Source organism: Bos indicus, chromosome 19, assembly GCF_029378745.1.
Source record: "Bos indicus isolate NIAB-ARS_2022 breed Sahiwal x Tharparkar chromosome 19, NIAB-ARS_B.indTharparkar_mat_pri_1.0, whole genome shotgun sequence".
NCBI lineage: Eukaryota > Metazoa > Chordata > Mammalia > Artiodactyla > Bovidae > Bos > Bos indicus.
The window spans coordinates 38,614,876-38,635,323 of record NC_091778.1 but is presented as its reverse complement, the minus strand read 5'-3'; the positions used below and the strand labels follow the sequence as shown (position 1 = coordinate 38,635,323).

At 44.2% G+C, this 20,448-nt stretch overlaps 1 protein-coding gene across 4 annotated transcripts in view; it reads left to right on the top strand.

Moving 5' to 3' along the window:
- The window catches only part of B4GALNT2 (beta-1,4-N-acetyl-galactosaminyltransferase 2 (SID blood group)), a 75,775-nt gene extending 55,806 nt beyond the window's left edge, over positions 1 to 19,969 (top strand). For all 4 annotated transcript variants that reach the window (XM_070773308.1, XM_019982450.2, XM_019982449.2 and 1 more), the window contains exons 4-11: positions 468 to 574; positions 1,721 to 1,758; positions 6,077 to 6,257; positions 7,232 to 7,318; positions 14,881 to 15,068; positions 15,821 to 15,961; positions 17,635 to 17,854; positions 18,409 to 19,969. In XM_070773308.1, coding sequence (XP_070629409.1) covers positions 468 to 574; positions 1,721 to 1,758; positions 6,077 to 6,257; positions 7,232 to 7,318; positions 14,881 to 15,068; positions 15,821 to 15,961; positions 17,635 to 17,854; positions 18,409 to 18,614 — 1,168 coding nt within the window. In that variant the 3' untranslated portion in view covers positions 18,615 to 19,969. The remainder of the gene's footprint in view (positions 1 to 467; positions 575 to 1,720; positions 1,759 to 6,076; positions 6,258 to 7,231; positions 7,319 to 14,880; positions 15,069 to 15,820; positions 15,962 to 17,634; positions 17,855 to 18,408) is intronic.
- Positions 19,970 to 20,448: the final 479 nt, after the last annotated feature.

The following is a 20,448-nucleotide window of genomic DNA, read 5'->3' as shown; positions in this document are numbered from 1 at the left end:
TTGGCTGTGCTGGTTCTTCATTGCTACATGGGCTTTTCTCTAGTTGCGGTGAGTGGGGGCTACTCTCTACATGCGGTGCGTGGGGTTCTTATTGCGGTGGCATGGGCTCTAGGGAGTGTGAACTCAGTAGTTGGGGCACATGGGCTTAGTTGCCCTATGGCACGTGGACCAGGTGTTAAATGCGAGTCCCCTGCACTGACAGGCAGATTCTTTACCCCCAGGAAGGTCCTGCTAGTTGTGGTTTTGATTTTGAATGTGCTTTGTTGTAATCTGCTTCAATTCTTTGTAGAGTTAGAGGTTGGCGAGAGGAGCAGGAATAAAGGGGCGAGAGAATGGAGGGCAGATTGGGACCATCTATGAATGATTCCTCCCCATTGGCAGCACAAAGCTCTGGGTACAGATATCACTTTAAGAACTAACCAGGGACAGGTGTCAAGGCAGCTGCTAATGGTTTTGTTTCCCTACAGAGAAGGGCTGCCTCGCCCACCACCCCTGCTGGCTCAGGCCAACCTCCCCTTTGGGTACCCGGTCCACGGAGTGGAGGTGATGCCCCTGCACACAATTCCCATCCCGGGTAGGTACCGCTCCACTCAGAAGACTGAAATAACTTTCTTCTTATTCCTTCTGAAGCGAAAGGTGGGAGCAGAAGGCAACAGTCGTTCATGCTGTGTATCCAGCACAGTGCACAAAGCTTGACATGACTTCATTTAATGTTGGTCTCACTCTTTCCATCACTGGGAATCACCCTTAGTAGCTGTGACCTCCATGGGGATCTGAGATAACATAGAAGAGGACAGAAACCTAGGTGCCTTGAGGAACCTTAGGGTGTAGTGGGCTGCTCGGTGTCCTCCAGCATCAAAGCATGAGCCCGCCTCCACGGAGTGCATAGGAAAAGGATGTCTATGCCAGTTAAAACTCCCTTCCACGACTGGTTTTTACACACTCTTCTAGTTAGTTCAGCGTCACTTCTCTGTGAGGTAAATATTATTTTGCCAACTTCACAGATGAGTTTAGTAAGTTATCTAAGAGCGCATAGGGAGGATATGTTTGAATCAGAGCTTGAATTAGTCATAAGAACAGAGATAGATGCTAAAGTGAAAAACATTTGGGATAAATTGCTAGTGTTTTTGAATAGTCATTTAAAAAGGATTTGCCAATTCGCATAGCTCTTTTTCTTTCATTGTGGATAAATACACATAACATAAAATTTACGATTTTACCCATTTTTAAGTGTCCAGTTCTGTAGCATTAAGCATATTTACATTGTTCTACAACCAGCATCCATCTCTAGAACGTTTCACCCTCCCAACTGAAACTCTGTATCCATGTAACATTAACTCCCTTTTGCCCCTCAGCCCCTGGCAACCACCATTCTATTTTCTGTCTCTGAATTTGACTATTTAGGGGAACTCATATATGGATGATTCATTATTTATCTATTGCTTTCTTCCCTTCAGTACCAGAGATATCTGGAAGGGACTGGATTAATTCACAGCACCCATCCAAAACTGACGGTGGGCAGCAGAGGCTTTAGCACCACCAGAGTTTGAGGAGGACCATGGGACACCATCTGATGGAGCCCTGGGAAGGGGGGGTGGCCAGCAAACACCCTGGGTAGGTGACACTTGAGATGACTCCAGAGGGACATGTAGGAGTCAGACAGGAAGGTGAGGGCATCCTCTCAAATGGTGTTGATTGTCCTTTTCCTTGTGTCCTCCAGGTCTCCAGTTTGAAGGACCAGACGCTCCCATCTATAAGGCAAGAGTCCCCTTCCCAGCTTCCTTTAGCTCTTGGCATTCTGTCCTTGGCTCACTACCTATGCTTGCTCCCCCAGTGGTGGCTGGTCTCAGATTTTGACAGAACCTCTATCCTGATTAAATATCAGACATGAGTCCATGGTGGGGAGTGGGGGAAGGGTACCTATAGAAGTCATGAATTTTCCAGCCATGGGATGGCTGAAGTTCCAGGGAGGACTTCCAAAGAAGTGACCACCAAGGCTCCTGCTGGCTTCAGCTCAAGGGGAAGCTGCTGCCACAACTGGGCTGTGTTGCCTCTGTTTGGATCAGCACCAGCAAGGTGGATGCTCTGGGCCTGTCCTTCTTTCGCTACTTAACACAGCTCCAAATTAAGGTCTCTGCAAGTATGTCTGAGGGGTGGGATGCAAATTGCATTCAGAACCCTAACTGAAAAGGAGTCTGGGAAGTGTAGTTTTAGTTGTCCCAGGCAGAGGCTGGAATGGGCGGTGAGGGAGCTGCTCTGTTCTCCAGAGGACACCTCTGCCCACCTCGCTCCCAAGTACCCTCACCCCCCTCCTCCCTCCCCCACCTTTGTCACTTTCTACTGTTACTTTCTTCATGGCTCTTATCATCCCCGAAGTACTTTATATGTGTCATGATATGCTTATTGCCACTCGTCCCCACTAGAACGCAAGCTTTTTGAAGGCAGGAAGTCAGTCTGCTCTTTTCCCGGGACCTGTAGTTTGGATCTCAGAGTATCTGTTGATTGACTAAAGCATTTTTAGCAGGAATGACATTATCCAGGTTGTTGTTGATCAGTGGCTCAATCATGTCCAACTCTTTGTGACCCCGTGGACCACAGCACACCAGGCTTCCCTGTTCTTCACTATCTCCCAGAGTTTGCACAAACTCATGTCTATTGAGTCGATGGTGCAATCCAACCATCTCTTCCTCTGTCGTCCCCTCCTCCTCCTGCCTTCAATCTTTCCCAGCATCAGGCTCTTTTCCAATGACTTGGCTCTTGGCATCAGGTGGCTAAAGTATTGGAGTGTCATCTTCAGCATCAGTCCTTCCAATGAATATTCAGGACTGATTTCCTTTAGGATTGACTGGTTTTATCTCCTTGCAGTCCAAGGGACTCTCAAGAGTCTTCTCCAACACCACAGTTCAAAAGCATCAATTCTTCAGCATTCATCATTCTTTACAGTCCAACTCTCATATCCATACACGACTATGGAAAAACCATAGCTTTGAAAATACAGACCTTTGTAGGCAAAGTGGTGTCTCTGCCTTTTCATATGCTGTCTAGATCTGTCATAGCTTTTCTTCCAAGGAGCAAGCGTCTTTTAATTTAATGGCTGCAGTCACCATCTGCACTGATTTTGGAGCACAAGAAAATAAAATCTGTCACTGTTTCCATTATTTCCCCCTCTATTTGCCATGAAGGGATGGGATCGGATCCCATGATCTTCATTTTTTGAATGTTGAGTTTTAATCCAGCTTTTTCACTCTCCTCTTTCACTTTCAAGAAGCTCTTTAATTCCTCTTCACTTTCTGCCATTAGGGTGGTGTCATCTGCATATCAGAGGCTGTTGATATTTCTCCTGGCAATCTTGATACCAGCTTGAGCTTCATTCAGCCTGGCATTTCACATAATGTACTCTGCATATAAGTTATCCAAGTTACTTTTCCTAAAGATAACTGGCTGTTGCAGAAGACAAAAAGGCAAGGGAAGAGAATAGCAGTGGGGATGAAGGGAAGTAAATGGATTTTATCTACATGTTGAAGGTGGACCCAAAAGGACTCACTCATTGATTGACTGCAGGTGTCGGGGAAACAGCAGGACAGGAGTGACTTCTGTTGGGGACTTGAACAGCTGAGTGGGTAAAGGTTCTATTCACAAGGCAGGGAAAACCATGGATGGGGTGGAAAACAGGTTTATCGAAAACAATCAATAGATCAAGTTTTGAAGATCGTGAAACTTCCTAGCAGAGCAATCAGCCAGGCAGCTGGATCTCAGAGAGATAGGAGCTAAAGATGTGCATCTTCAAAGCATCAGCATATGAATGGTATTAAAGCCAATGCCTCTAGTGAGAAAGGTTCAGTTCAGTTTTGTTCAGTCGCTCAGTCGTGTCCAACTCTCTGCGACCCCATGGACTGCAGCACGCCAGGCCTCCCTGTCCATCACCAACTCCCAGAGTTTACTCAAACTCATCTCCATTGAGTCAGTGATGCCATCCAAGCATCTCATCCTCTGTCGTCCCCTTTTCCTCCTGCCCTCAATCTTTTCCAGTATCAGGGTCTTTTCAAATGTCAGTTCTTTGCATCAGGTGGCCAAAGAATTGGAGTATCAGTTTCAACATTAGTCCTTCCAATGAACACCCAAGACTGATCTCCTTTAGGATGGACTGGTTGGATCTCCTTGCAGTCCAAGGGACTCTCAAGAGTCTTCTCCAACACCACAGTTCAAAAACATCAATTCTTTGGCACTCAACTTTCTTTATAGCCCACCTCTCACATCCATACATGACTACTGGAAAAACCATAGCCTTGACTAGGTGGACCTTTGTTGACAAAGTAATGCCTCTGCTTTTTAATATGCTATCTAGGTTGATCATAACTTTTCTTCCAAGGAGTAAGCGTATTTTAATTTCATGGCTGCAATCACCATCTGCAGTGATGTTGGAGCCCCCCCACCAAAAAAAAAGTCAGCCACTGTTTCCACTGTTTCCCCATCTATTTCCCATGAAGTGATGGAACCAGATGCCATGATCTTAGTTTTCTGAATGTTGAGCCTTAAGCCAACCTTTTCACTCTCCTCTTTCACTTTCATCAAGAGGCTTTTTAGTTCCTCTTCACTTTCTGCAATAAGGGTGGTGTCATCTGCATATCTGAGGTTATTGATATTTCTCCCAGCAATCTTTTTTTTTAGATTTAATATAAATTTATTTATTTTAATTGGAGGCTAATTACTTTACAATATTGTATTGGTTTTGCCATACAACAACATGAATCCGCCACGGGTGTACATGTATTCCCCTTTCCCAGCAATCTTGATTCCAGCTTATGCTTCCTCCACCCCAGCTTTTCTCATTGATGTACTCTGCATATAAGTTAAATAAGCAGGGTGACAATATACAGCCTTGATGTACTCCTTTTCCTGTTTGGAACCAGTCTGTTGTTCCATGTCTAGTTCTAACTGTTGCTTCCTGACCTGCATACAGGTTTCTGAAGAGGCAGGTCAGGTGGTCTGGTATTCCCATCTCTTTCAGAATTTTCCACAGTTTATTGTGATCCACACAAAGGCTTTGGCATAGTCAATAAAGCAGAAATAGATGTTTTTCTGGAGCTCTCTTGCTTTTTTGATGATCCAGCGGATATTGGCAATTTGATCTCTGGTTCCTCTGCCTTTTCTAAAACCAGCTTGAACATCTGGAAGTTCACGGTTCACGTATTGCTGAAGCCTGGCTTGGAGAATTTTAAGCACTACTTTACTAGTGTGTGAGACGAGTGCAATTGTGCGGTAGTTTGAGCATTCCTTGGCATTGCCTTTCTTTGGCATTGGAATGAAAACTGAACTTTTCCAGTCCTGTGGCCACTGCTGAGTTTTCCAAATTTGCTGGCATACTGAGTGCAGCACTTTCACAGCATCATCTTTTAGGATTTGAAATAGCTCAACTGGAATAAGAAAGGTTAAGAAGGGAAAAGGACTCAGGACCAAGCCCTGAAAAACTCTCTTTGGAGGTCTGATGGATGAGGAGGAATTGGCAAACGGAATTCAAGGAGCCGCCAGCAGGGGTAGGAAGAAGTCTTTAAGGATTGTATCCTGAGCCTTCCCTGGTGGCCCAGTGGTTAAGAATCTGCCTTGCGATACAAGGGACACGGGTTTGATCCCTGGTCTGGGAAGATCCCACATGCCTCGGGGCAGCTAAGCCCTGTGCACCACAACTCCTGAGCCCGTGCTCCACAACAAGAGAAGCCGCTGCAGTGGGAAGCCCACCCGTGGCAAGGAAGAGTAGCCCCCACTTGCTGTACCTGGAGAAAGCCCACACACAGCAACAAAGACCCAGCACAGGCAAAAATAATTACAATAAAAATAAACTAGTAAAAAAAATGGTATCCTGCACGGCAAGAGTTAAGAATATTTCAGAAATTTCCCTTGAACACACCAGGTCTTAGGACTATCTTCCTTACTGAAGCTGAGGCAGTAACTCCTGCAGAGTTACTCTACATTTCAGGGGCACTATCTATCCTCTCATCCTTATGTGCTCTGCCCCCTGCTGGCCATCCTGGGTATATGCTGTTCTTTGCACTTAGTCTTGCTGTCTCATCCACCCTAGGTCACCCTGAAAGCTTCTCTGGGGACACTGAACACCCTCGCTGACACCCCAGACAGTGTGGTGCAGGGCCGAGGCCAGAAGCAGCTGACCATTTTGACCAGTAGCCGGAAGGTTTTGAATTTCATCCTCCAGCACGTGACATACACCAGCACAGAGTACCAGCACCACAGGGTGGATGTGGGTGAGAGCCTCTCCTTGGATGACAAAATGCTTAGGGACCCAGAAAAACACCACCAGCCCTCGAAGTCTTCCTCCTTCCAGAAGCCTGCCTCCCTAGCTCCTATTTCTAACTCTAAACACTGAACTTTCCAATTACTGTCTTCAGTAATATCCCCCCACTGCCATTGACCCCACAGGACAGGCAAATGGCCGCTCATCTCTCCATGAAGGCAGATCATTCGTGCTGTGTGCCCAGCTCTGTTCCTCACTCTTGGCAGCGAGCAGAGCTGAAGATTTCAGCTGCAGTAGAGAGGGTGCAGTCTGTGCCCCAGTGTCTTGTCCTGGGCACTCACCAGAAAGTAGGGTGTGAGGAAACCTGCAGTTGGGAGGGCAGTAGCTTTGTCTTCCTCCTCCCATCCCAGCCCCAGAATTCCTTAGTGTCTGCTGACACTAAGGGCAGCCCCAATTTCTTTCTGGATGAATTAAAGGCACTCTTTCCCATTTTGAGCAGCTCCACAGGATGCATTCCCAGGACACCCACCCACACACAGAATGAACTGTGGGACAGATTTCCCATGAACACAAACTAGGGAGAGAGTTCCCTCCACCTTCAGGTGTTCAAATGTTTATCACAGAATGACCCTGAGAGGTCAAATGAGGCAGGTTGAGTTTTCCTGGTTTTGTAGATGGTGAAGGAGATGAATGATTTACCCAAGGTATTTCAGATGATAAATAACAAAGTCAAACTTAACCCACCCCTCTGATGCCAAGCCCACTTCACCCTACAGAGCCACATGGGGAAGAAATGTGAGTTTCAGAGGCAGTCAGTGGGTTGCCCCAGGGACACAGCAAGTCAGGAGCTCAAATGCCATAGACTCCACGCTGTCCTCAATCTCCTTCCACCAATCTCTCATTCCCCCATCTCGTTGGCTTCCTGGGCAGCATGGGGAGTGACCCAGACGCAGTACACAACTCTGACCTTATTTCTCCCTCCAGTGAGTCTGGAGTCCAACTCCTCAGTGGCCAAGTTTCCAGTGACCATCCGCTTTCCTGTTATGCCTAAGTTATATGACCCTGGACCAGGTAAGGCCCTTGTTCCTGGGGCTCCATAGTGGGTCCTATAGACTACTGATGAGATTCAGAAGGGATCCTCTCTGAGACAGAGTAGGAGAATAATTATAAAAACAGAGTGGTCCTGGACGAGGAATCAATAGCATCAAATTAGAAATCTAGAAATAGACAAGTTGAAATTTTACCATATGATAAAGGTAATTTTTCAAATTAAAGAGGGGAAAAGATGGATTATTCAAGAAATCATGTGGGATAACTGTGTAGCTATATGGAGAATGACAAGTTGAATATATCTCACAGCTCACATCAAGATAAACTCCCAATAGAGAAAATCCTGATTTTTTATAAGTATTCAAAATACGGCTCCCCTGGTGGCTCAGAATCACCTGCCAAGCGGGAGACCCTGGTTTGATCTCTGGGTTGGGCAGATCCCCTGGAGAAGGAAATGGCAACCCACTCCAGTATTCTTGTCTGGGAAATCCCATGGACAGAGGAGCCTTGCAGGCTACAGTCCACGGGGTCCCAAAGAGTTAGCAACTAAACAATAACTAGAAAAAAGAAAAAGGAATTTAAAAACAACTTTGGATTATAAGATTTTTCTAAATGTGACACAAAACCCAAAGGCCATAAAAGACTGGAAACATAAAATACATAACAATTTTTAATTGTTTTTCTTCTTTATGGCCTCTGACGTGGCTTTTGGGATTTCAGTTCTCTGATCAGGGATCGAATCTCGTCCCTCGGCAGTGACAGCATGGAGTCCTAACCACTGGACTTCCAGGGAATTCCAAATTTTTAATAATTTTTTTGGACAGAAATCTACCATATGCAAAGTCAAAGGACAAACTGGGGGGAAAATACCTTCAACACAAAGTCAAAGATCTAATTTTATTTAAGAGCATTTGTGAGGACTTTACTGGTTGTCCAGCGGTTAAGACTCCATGCTCCCAGTGCAGGGGGTACTGGTTTGACTCCTGGTCAGGGAACTAAGATCCCACATGCTGCACAGTGTGGCCAAAGACATAAATAATTTCTCACTGTAGTCCTATAAAGTAGGTTGTTGTTGTTTCATCTCTGTGTCATGTCCGACTCTTTGTGACCCCATGGACTGCAGCATGCCAGGCTTTTCTGTTCTTCACTATCTCCCGGAGTTTGCTCGCTCATGTTCACTGAGTCAGTGATGTTGTGAATCAGTAAGAAAAGAGCAAATAAGAGAAGAATAAGCCAGTTCACAAAAAATTAAATTCAAGAATACTTTCAGTCATTAAAATATATGTTCAGTGTCACACTAAGTGCAAATGAAAACTACATCCATATCAAAAAGTCCCGGAGGAGGAGTAGGAAACATTCTTTTAAACTGCCAGTAGGAATGTAAATTGGCACAACCCTTCTGGAGCAACTTAGCAATGTCTGTCAACATTTTAAATGTATATGCACGTTGGGTCAGCGATTCCACTTGTATGAGTTATCCTTTAGATGCTTACATCTGTGTGAAAAGACATTTGTTTGAGGGTGTTTATTGCAGCATTATTTGCAATGACAAAAACCTTAACAATGGTTGTGTGTGTTAGTCGCTCAGACATGTCTGACCCTTTGCCACCCTGTGGGATTCTCCAGGCAAGAGTGCTGGAGTGAGTTGCCATTCCCTTCTCCAGGGGATCTTCTCGACCCAGGGATCGAACCTGAGTCTCCCTTATTGCAAGCAGATTCTTTACCATCTGAGTCACCAGGGGTTAAATCAAGTGTGGTCCATGGGTATAATGAAATGCCATGCAATGACATTCAGAAAGACAGAGGAGGAAAACATGAGCCGGAAGTGTTTTTTATACTGATACAAAATGCTTTCCAAGATGTAAGCAAGGTACAAAAGAGTGAAAAGTAAGCTACTATTTCTGTAAAAAGAAAGGGGTAAAAAAGATGACGTAACTGCTTGATTACAGAAAAATAAACAAGAAGTTAGTAATACCTGGTAAACTCCTGGGGAGGAACCAAAATGTTGGGGACAGAGATGGGAAGAAGTATTTTCATGGTATAACTTTCAGTATATTTGGAATTTTGAGCTAGTTGGCATTTTTGACAATATTTCCTATATATTCAAAATATAACATATTCAGATAGATTCTATTAAAAATATAACTTATTTAAAAGCAATAGGATTAAATATCTACGGAGAGGAATTTACAGTATGTGCTTAACATCATCATAACTATCTCAAAAATAAAAGAAATCAGCACAAGAAGTTCACAAAAAAGATTTTTTGGCTTCAGATTTGTCTTAAAGGTGAAGTATTACCCATAAAATGGAAATCTCCACAGTCCTATTTCCCTCCCTTCTTCCAACAGTCATGGTCTTTCTTTTCCTGGTTTCTGTACATGTTTAATATGTAGATGTTTAATATGTAGATTTCTATTCCTACACACATGTGCACACACAGAGCATACAGTATGGTATACTGCATTTTTGAACTTTTCATAAAACTTATCACATTGTATGGCATAAAATTCTAGTTTCTGGCCTTTCATCAGTCCATGGCTTGTCTTTTGGTTTTGCTTCTGGGGTCTTTTGTGTTATAAAACTTTATCCTTTAATAAAATTGATTGATTCTTTTTTTCTAGCTTTTGCTTTTTTGCCTTAATTCAAGAAATTCTTCCCTACATTGAAGCCATAAACATATGCTCCTGCATTTTTTTTCAAAAGTTACATATGCTTGTTTCTCACATTTAGATACTTAATCCAACTAGAAGTTGTGTTTATGCGTGGCATGTGATAGGGACCTAATATTTTACACATGGAGAGCCTATTGTCCCACCACCATGGACCAAGTGGTCTAAGCCTTGTCGCGCTGGAACAGCCAGCCACTCACACACACAGCTTTTTGTATGCAGGGGTTTGAACCAGCCTTTGTTGGGGCACATTGATCTGTATCCTGGGGCTCATTTTACACATTTCCATATGCTTTATAACAGGTTTTCTATCCAGTGCAGATAAATTCTGTGTTGCAGGATGACTGTACTTCGTTTAGTGAAATCTTCTTAGCTCTTCTTGGTCATTTACTTTTTCATTAGAGTTTTAGCATCAGCTCATCAAGATCCTCCAAAATGCATTGAGATTTTGATTAGAATTTTCCAAAATTTGTTGATTAATTACAGATGAATTGACAGTTTTATGAAGTTGAATATTCACAACCATGAATCTGCTATATCTCTCCATGTGACACTCTCCATGTCATAGTCTCTTCATAGGTTCTTCGGTAATTTATTGTGTAGTCTTATTTGTAAAGGAATTGTACGTTTTATTGGATTTGGTCTTAGGTAGTTTATATTTTATTTTACTTTTATAAATTGGATTTTGTTCTACATTTTAACTGATGTTAGTATATAGGACATTAGTGATTTTTGAATGTTGGACTTAATAGGCATCCTTCTTGCACACATATTAGTGACTTTTTGTTAAACATATAGAGTCTGTTAAACAAATGATTTTTATCTCTTCCTTTACAATTCTTATCATTTGTTTCTTTTTCTTAATGCGTTTTGGTAAAATCTTCAGTACAGTGTTGAATAACAGCAGTGGTAGCACACACTTTCACTTGTTCCTGACTTTAAGAACATTCTAGTGTTACGCCACTATTCTCGTTTGCTGGGCAGGAGTGTGGTAGATGTGTCAGGGTAAGAAAGTTTCCTTCTTTCCTTCTGTTTCTAAGAATTTTTCTATTTCTGCTTTGTATTTCCTTGCTGAGAGTTTTCATATTTATATGAATAAATATTGAATTTTATCAAAGAAATTGTCTGCACCCACTGAAATAATTTTTCTCCTTTAACTGGGTTCATGAAGTGACTTACATTGATTTTCTGCTGTTGAAATTGTTCTTGCATTTTCGGGATTAACCCATCTTGATTGCAGTGTGTTATTTGATTAAATGCTGAATTAAATTTGTTGCTATTTTTATAGATGATTCTTATATCTGTATTCAAAACTGAGACTGTCTTTTTCTATAATGTCCTTGCTCAGTTTTGTTATCGATATTATACAAGTCTCATAAGACAAGTTAGATGCCTTTCCTTTTTTCACTGTTTGCTGAAATTAATTGAATTATAATAAAATAGGAATGTCTCTTGGGGTTTTATTAAAACTTGTCTGTCCTTTTGTCTTTTTTTGTTTTTGGTCCAAGTTTTGGTTGCGGTGGGAATGTGAATGGGAAAGAGTGAGAGAAAGGGAAGAAATTTAAAACTAACAGCTCTACTGCTTCAATGGTTATTGATCTGTATGTACATTGAGTCAATTTTTAAAATGTTTCTATAAAGTTGTCTTAAGGTTATTGTATATTTGTATATACGTAAATTGTATATTTTGAGTTGTTCATAGAATTCTCTTACGCTTGTTAAAAATTTTTTTTAGTATCTTAAGTCATGTCTCCCTTCTGATTCTTTGTATATATCTTAAATAATTTTAAGTTGGTTTCATATCTAAATATTCTCATTTTTTATGCCTGTTTTGTTTCATATTTTCTTTTTCATTTATGTGATTCTGTGGTTTATCACTTTAAAGATTTTAAACATTCTCACTTTAAGTCCCTTTCAGATTCGTCTATTGTTTGTCTATCTAGCGTGGATTCTTCTAGCACAGGGTGGATTTGTCGGCTGTTGTTCTTTCCAACTAGTTTTCTTTGAATGTCTTGGGATTTTTGCTGGTGGCTCATCTTGAATACAAGTCTTTACAAGCTTGTTTTGTTTTCTCCTCTCTCCCTCTTTCTCTCTCCTGATTCCTTCCCATCTCACAGCTTTACAGTTGCCCAGATTCTCAGTCCATCATTATATACTACAATCTTGGGGTCCCTGTCCCCTAGTGATATGAGCATCACCGAAGAGCCAGTTGCTGGGCCTGAGGGTGGCTTGGCACAGGACACGGCTGTGTGAGGTGGTGTCATCTCTGAACCCAGAGGTGTGTTTGGGGATGATGGCTCTCTGAGGTTCCTTGCCCAGCGGGTAGTATGTCGTGAGAGCTGGAGGGAGTGCAGCCTGGTTCCAGTCCATGGTTTCTAGCAAAAACCCTGGTTGTGGACCCACATACTTCATGAGACACTTTTATTCCATTAACACTCAAACTGTGCCTCCCAGCCTCTGCTGTTCTGACCCCAGATTGCAGCAGACTCAGCTCCAACTCTGCTCACTGCTTTTGATTCCTGTTCCTTGGAAGAAATGTCATCTGTTTTTGAACATGGCTCTGTCTTTGCATATTTCTTTATCATTGCTCTGTGTTTGGAACAATAAAGAATCTCAAAGCAGAATGCTATACCACCCACCTGGCCAGGAGTCTCCCACCTGGACTACCTCCTGTGGTAACTCAGGCTCCTGATTCTCTCTTTACTGTAATGAAAGAACCAAACTTGTCATGTGGCCTGAGAAGAGAAAAGGTAGGGCTTTCATTCAACACGCTCTTGAACATGATTTACATGCCTCTTTCTGTTACTGAGCCCTTTCCACATTCTCGGACCATACCATACCATACCATAGAAATGAATATCACTTCCACAAGACTCTTCAGCATGCAAAGCCTTTTATTCACAGAGATAGTTTGTACATAAGAGAGAAGGCAGGGAAAATGCCAGCTTCTCGGGTAAAATGGGTGAGTTGCTTTTATAGCAAAAGGGATGGTTTGTCTCATGATCACTGATAATTTCCAGAAATCATCAAATTTATCGGATCAGCAGCAGGTGGCTGCATGATGGCTGTCAGGAATAGAGAGTGTTTCTGTGCAGGGGAAGAAATGCATGAGAATTTTCTGCAAGGAAGCCCAAGAACAGATGTGGTTAAAATTTACAGTTGAGCTTCCTGTCTTGTGGCAACTATACTATACTATACTCAGAAGTGGACCAGAAGTAACGTTAATCTTTTATTTCTGTGATCTTGGTTTCTACCCCCCAGGACTTGGACCCCAAGGGCCTTTGTTCTTTAGTTTGCAAGGCTTGTTCTGCCCAAGGCCAGTCTTTTTCTGAAGTGACTGTACTCTTATCTTCCTGTCTTACTTCCACTCAGTCCCAAAGACTCAGGAGGAGCTGGGTAATGGTGCAACAGAATGACCTCTGACTTCTGTCATTCTGAGAAAGTGGCTCTGCAGTGGGGTTCTGTTGCACTCAGGCACAAACAGCTGGTGGGGTGTGACTTTGAGCATGTGTTAACTCCAGCTGATCCCACCCCCCAAGACAACCCAGCTGTCTATCAGCTGGCATGGCTCCATTCTGTGGCTAGATCTTCTAAACACACCAGCAGCTACGGTTGTTTGACCCAAGGGTCATTTCCACAGAAAGGCTGTCCTTTCTCTAACTGTTTCTATAAATCACACAACCTGGTCTACCCGCTTCTAATCTCCAAGTGGACCTGTTTCCACTTACATCTTTCAGAGGATAAAGATCAGGCAAGTTTCTCCGTAGGACTGCAGCTGATAACAGGGCAGGTCCAAGTCCTTTAGAGCTTTTCTCCTCTTCCTGGGACCTGTGACTCTACATAGCGAATCCCCTGATGGGCAAGGCTCTATGCATCTCAACTCCTAGCATGAAAGCAGGATGCAAGCCCAGTACAGACAGACAAGCATAAAATGAAACGTCCAGGTAGATAGTAGGAAACAGCAGAATGGAACCAACTGAACCAGGAAAGAGACTTTAGAATAGAACACAGACAAAATTTAAACAAATCATTATCATTGTTTTTCAGTCGCTAAGTTATGTTTGACACTTTGCAACCCCATGAACTGCAACATGCCAGGCTTTCCTGTCCTTTACCATCTCCTGGAACTTGCTCAAACTCACGTCCATCGAGTCGGTGATGCCATCCAACCATCTCGTCCTCTGTTGCCCTCTTCTCCTCCTGCCCTCAATCTTTCCCAGCATCAGGGTCTTTTCCAATGACTTGGCTCTTAGCATCATGTTGCCAAAGTATTGGAGCTTCAGCATCAGTCCTTCCAATGAATATTCAGGGTTGATTTCTTTTAGGATTGACTGGTTTGATGTCCTTACAGTCCAAGGAGGACTCTCAAGAGTCTTCTCCAACACCACAATTTGAAAGCATCAATTCTTTGGTGCTCAACCTTCTTTATGGTCCAGCTCTCACATCTGTACATGACTACTGGAAAAACCACAGCTGTGACTATACAGATCTTTGTTGGCAAAGTGAAGTCTCTGCTTTTTAATACACTGTCTAGGTTTGTCATAGCTTTTCTTCCAAGGAGCAAGTGTCTTTTAATTTCATGCAGTCACTGTCTGCAGTGATTTTGGAGCCCAAGACTGTTTGCACTTTTCCCCTGGAGCCCAAGACTGTTTGCACTTTTCCCCCATCTATTTGCCCCCATCTATTTGAAGTGATGGAACCAGATGCCATGAAAAACAAATAGGGTATGTTTAAATATATTCTTCTAATCCAACTATAATGAACTCTTATTAAGCACTGACTATATACAAGAGGCCTGAGGTCCACAAACACTTGAGAGGTCATGATATAGAGAAACCCTCAGAACGACACAAGTCAAGACAGTGAGGCTTCCCAAAGACAGAACTCTGATGTCTACCCTTTCTTGCTCAGAGAGGAAGCTCAGAAACCTGGTGTCCATTGCCACCAAAACTTTCCTCCGTCCCCACAAGCTCATGACCATGCTCCAGAGCATTCGTGAGTATTACCCAGACTTGACCGTGATCGTGGCTGATGACAGCAAGGAGCCCCTGAAAATTAATGACAGCCATGTGGAGTATTACACCATGCCCTACGGCAAGGTATGTCCCTCCCGGGTGGGGAGACACTTGAATCCTGGGACAAGAGGGCCTCAGTCAGAGTCAGGTCCTTACCCCGGAGGGGCCAGCTTCAATAGACTTCACTAGGCAGCAAGATCCTGGCATGGGAGGGTATGGAATTCTCCTCTGAGTCCTTTTGCTGACTTCAAATTCACAGAGAAATCAGGTCACTTTCCCTTTTCTGCATTAACAGGGTGGTTAATCCACCTTTTCTCACGTGTGGTTTAGAAATTGATTGCGATCCTTCTGAGTGACTTGCAGTGTCTGACAGTCTAGTTTCCTGGCTTGCAGGTCCAAGAGCAGAGAAACCGCTCATCCCTATCATTTCACCCTCTCTGATGCATCTCCTCCACTCACCTTCCTTCAAAGAAAGGAGGAGGTGGACATGATACACACCAGAGTGCCCCTTCCCCCGCAACAGCTTCCAGGCTCCATGAGGGGAAAGGGCTTGAGAGCCCCAGAGCCTCTGTCAGGTGAAAAGAGACTTCCGTCAGTCCATATGGGCCACAGGGCCAAGGAAGGACTCTCTCACCTTTCTTGGCCTCAGTCTTTGACCCAGAGAGCCCCTGTCCTTTTCCCAGTGTCTCTGAGGCATGGACTCCCTTTAACCTAGAGGTTCCCGATCACTGTTCGGGGTACAGTGCAGTGTGGCTCTTGGGAACCAAGAAAGCTGCCAGGTGACGCTGATAGGTAGCAGGGCAGGCCACCACCATCTAACCTCACTCTACTCACAGGGTTGGTTTGCTGGTAGGAACCTGGCCATATCTCAGGTCACCACCAAATACGTTCTCTGGGTGGACGATGACTTTCTCTTCAATGACAAGACCAAGATTGAGGTGCTGGTGGATGTCCTAGAGAAGACCGAACTGGATGTGGTAAGGGAGAGCTGCTGGTTCTATCTCCTCTGTATGACAAGCCAGAGGGGAAGGGAAGGAGAAGGGCAGAGAGGGAAGTGTTCAGGGGAGGAGGTGGGTGGGGAAGAGGAGGGGAGGGGCCAGGGCAGGAGGAGATGAGGGGCCGCTGGGGCTGAGACCTTCACGTGGGAGTCAGATGTGTGAGTTCTGCTTCTGCCTCCATTCTTACTTTTCTTTGAGCAAATTACACCAACCCCCATCCCCAAACGCACCATTGTTCCGTCTTTGAAATGTCATGTTTATGCATCACTTCTAACTTCCTCCCTGCCGTGGTGGGAGAAGGCAAGCAGGGCTCTGGTTCTGTCACACACCCTTACAAACATGGAAATGGCACAAAGCTGTGAAAGCACGTGGAGCCTTAATGAGAGTAAAAAAAAAAAACCAAAAACATCAAAAATCCATTCACATACAGGAAAGAGAAGAAAAATGTAATAATACTGCATTGTATCTTGAAATTTGCAGAGATAACTGTACTGTGTAGAGATGATGGATCTGTTAATTAGCTTGAGTGTGGTGATCTTTTTGCAATGTATACATCTATCAAAACATCAAGATGTATAACCTCAAAATATACAATTTTAATATGTCAAAGAAAAAGCTGTTAAAAAGAAAGAAAATGAAGATGTATAACCTCAAAATATACAATTTTAATATGTCAAAGAAAAAGCTGTTAAAAAGAAAGAAAATGGATAAGAAGTAGCACAGTGACCATGGTTATCCCTTACTCCAAGGGGACAGTCCCCAGAGCGTCTGGCTTGACTACGATGTCTCTAGAGACCCAATCACAGTAGCGTAAATGACATAGAAGGTGCAGTTCCTGCCCCTGTAATGAGAGCTGGTGCTGGACTCTCCTTCCAGAGGCATCCTGGACCAGCTCCATTCCCCGTTGTTCGTCCATTTTTGTTGTCCTTGGCTGTATGGTCAGAAGAAATGGGGAAAGAGGGGAATTGAAAGACAAGCAGTTTTCTTTTAAGAGTGTGATATTTATAAAAGTAGCAAGCATCTGTTCTAAATCACATCCTTTCAGCCAGGACTTAGACACATGGTCAAAACTTGCAAGGGAAGTGGGAAATTTTCAGCTTTAGTGGGATAGTAGCTAGAACTTAATTTAGTCCATCAACACTCAGTCCATTTACTAAGAGGAGGAGAGAAAGAACAGGGGACAGTAGACCGCTGTGTCCCTCTGGGTGATTATGATGGTTCAGGAACCGATACACTTGCTTGTCCTGTTTTGCTTAGGCTCCAACATAGAGATGCACTCATCTCCCATGAGTGCAGGGACAGGCAGCGCAGAGAGGTGAGCCAAGAACAGAGAATGGGAGGAAGGAGCTTGAGACATACGGCTGGCTGCAGGAAGTCCATATAGGGACCCCTGCATATGCAGGCTGCCTCTCACCTGCACCCAAACACTGCTTCTGGTACCAGAAGGGACTGAGCCACGTGGAAAGAGTGAGCTTGCAGGAGGGTAAGCACAGCAGAGGTGTCTGCCCTTTGGACTTGGTGTAGGCCTAGTCTGAAGGGTAGATAAAGGGTGTAATTCTTGTCATAACAGGTTCAATCCAGTAAGGCTTCCTGGCAGGGGCTACATGGATATCGTCTGTTCTCTAATGCAGATTTCTCTGCCCACTGGCTAGGTAGGTGGCAGTGTGCTTGGAAATATGTTCCAGTTTAAGCTGTTCCTGGAGCACAGTAAGAACGGGGACTGTCTCCATCGGCGGACAGGATCTTTCGGGCCCCTGGACGGCTTCCCCAACTGTGTGGTGACCAGCGGCGTTGTTAACTTCTTCCTGGCCCACACAGAGCGGCTCCAAAGAGTTGGCTTTGACCCCCGCCTGCAGCGAGTGGCTCACTCAGGTGGGGAGGCTGGGAGAGTGAAGAGGGAGCTGGGCTGTGGACTGACCTCAGAAGTCTGCTCTCCCCCGGGGAGGGAGGGAGGGCGGGCCGTGTGCCACAGATCAGGCAGCTTACCCGTTCTCCCCAAATTGGGGAGCCCACAGTTTCCCCTGCCTCCCTCCACTCTCTCTGCCTTCTTGCCTCCCACAGGCTGTTCCTACCTCTCTGAGATACCCTTCCCCTTCCTCTCCCTACAGCTCTGGCCCCTACCTCCTGCTGCACTGCATTTCCAGACTTCCTTTCCTCTGTAACTGCAGCTGGTGAACTTCCTGGCTTAAACTGCCCTCAGTCCTGGAGTCCACAGCTCCGTCCAGTTGGAAGCTAATCTGTGTCTTTCTATCCATATCACTGTCTGTCCTTCCAACTCATTAGTCTGGGCAGATGGCTCCACATGGGTGGAACCACCCCAAGGGTGTAAACCGTGTCCCCTGACTCTCCTTCCGGAGCTGCAATAGGGCCCTGGGTCTGTGGCTTGAAGGTCACATTTCCTTCTCATGCTTCCCCTCTCTTGGCAGAGTTCTTTATTGATGGGCTCGGGAGTCTGCTCGTGGGGTCCTGCTCAGATGTGATTATAGGTCACCAGCCGCATTCTCCAGTGGAGGACCCAGAGCTGGCAGCCCTGGAGAAGACCTACCGCATATACCGGGCCAACACCAATGATAAGATCCAGTTCAAGCTAGCTCTCCACTACTTCAAGAACCACCTCCAGTGTGCCACATAAAGATGCCTGGACTTCGGCAAAGTGCTAGGTCTGGCTCAGTTACTGTAGGTCATTAGAAATGGACCAATCACTGATCAGGACAATGGCAACTATATTAATAATAATTATTGTTTGATGTCTTACCATTTGTGAATCACTGTACACACCTGATGTGAAGAGCTGACTCGTTTGAAAAGGCCCCAACGCTGGGAAAGATTGAAGGCAGGAAGAGAAGGGGACGACAGAGGATGAGATGGTTAGATGGCACCACCAACTCAATGGACATGAGTTTGGGTAAACTGTGGAAGTCGGTGATGGACTGGGAGGCCTGGTGTGCTGCGGTTCATGGGCTCGCAAAGAGTTGGACACAACTGAGTGACTGAACTGAACTGAACTGTACATATAATGGTGGTGGTGGTGGTTTAGGCAATAAGTCGTGTCCAGCTTTTGAATCACATTATCTCATGCAAAAGAGCACATGATGGATTGGTATCCTTGATCAAAAGGATCAAAAGGATTGGTATCCTTCTGGGTCCTTGAGGGTTATTTGGTGGGTATTACATCACAGATCATCTCTAGCGTCAACTGTCATCCACAAATTTTTATTTGGTCATACTTTGTGGACTCAAATAATGTGAATAACCCAGAGTCCTTACCTTGAGGAAGTGGCAGTCTGGTTCAGTTCATTCCACTAGTAGCATTGGGCAGCCAGGCTCAGAGGATCAGAGTGGGGAGAACTTACAAGGGCCCATGCAGGTGAGGAGGGCTCTGTGGAGTCAGCTTACCTGCAGTCCAGCACATGGATGGGATCCAGGAAAGTGGAGGGCAGAGATCACTGGGTAGTCCACTCACTGCTGGAATAAAGCTTTCCCTGGCATTAGATACTTACCATAAAGACACATTCCAGAATGCTTGGGATTGAACTTGGACCTTGTACTTTGTAAGCGCTGTGGCCAAGCCACTAAATTCCAGTTGCTTACTACTCAAGACTGCCGTCGTCTGCAGAATGGAGCCATGGTGATGACGCGGGTTTTCTCTGTCACCTTGGGAGTCAGTGGATTCTCCCACTGCTGCGCTGCCTTTTTGTTTCCACTCTTTCCTACTGAAGACAGCCACGGTAGTTCAAAATCTCTGAAAAATGTGTGAGATGTTAATTCATGAAAAACGTTTTGGTTCTCAAATAATTTTTAAAAATACTGCATGCTCTATCTCCCTCTTTGACAATCACAATTCATATTAGTATATTCAAGGCTCTGAGAAGTCCTGCTGTGAAGAAATTGACTTAACGTCAATTCAGTATTTCTCAGATATGGATACAGACTGGCCATCATTTTTTTTGTTCTCCTGAACACAAATAAAGCACATACCTCATTCCATTGTATATGTCATAATGATTCTGTTGCAAAAGTTTTATAACTTTAACTAATGTGCATAACCATTTAGTACAATAATATATGTATTTTGTGTATAATACCATAGCTATAAAGGGAGACGATGTTGGCTTGGTCTATTCAGTACTGTCCTTAGACACAGGCAAGATGAGCCCCTGCCTGTGCTTTAGAGAACTCTGCATATCACAGACACATGTATTTATTTTAAAAACCAAACAAACTCACGAAGAGATCAGATTTGTGGTTACCAGAGGCAGGTTGGTAGAGGAAGGGAAAATTGGATGAAGGTGGTCAGAAGGTATAGACTTCCAGTTATCAGATAAATAAGTACGAGGGCTGTAGTGTACAGCATGAGAAATATAAGTAACGCGGCTGTGTGTTATATATGAAAATGGTTAAGAGAGTAAATCCTAAGAGTTCTCATCACAAGAAAAAACATTATTTTTCTATTTCTTTAATTTTGT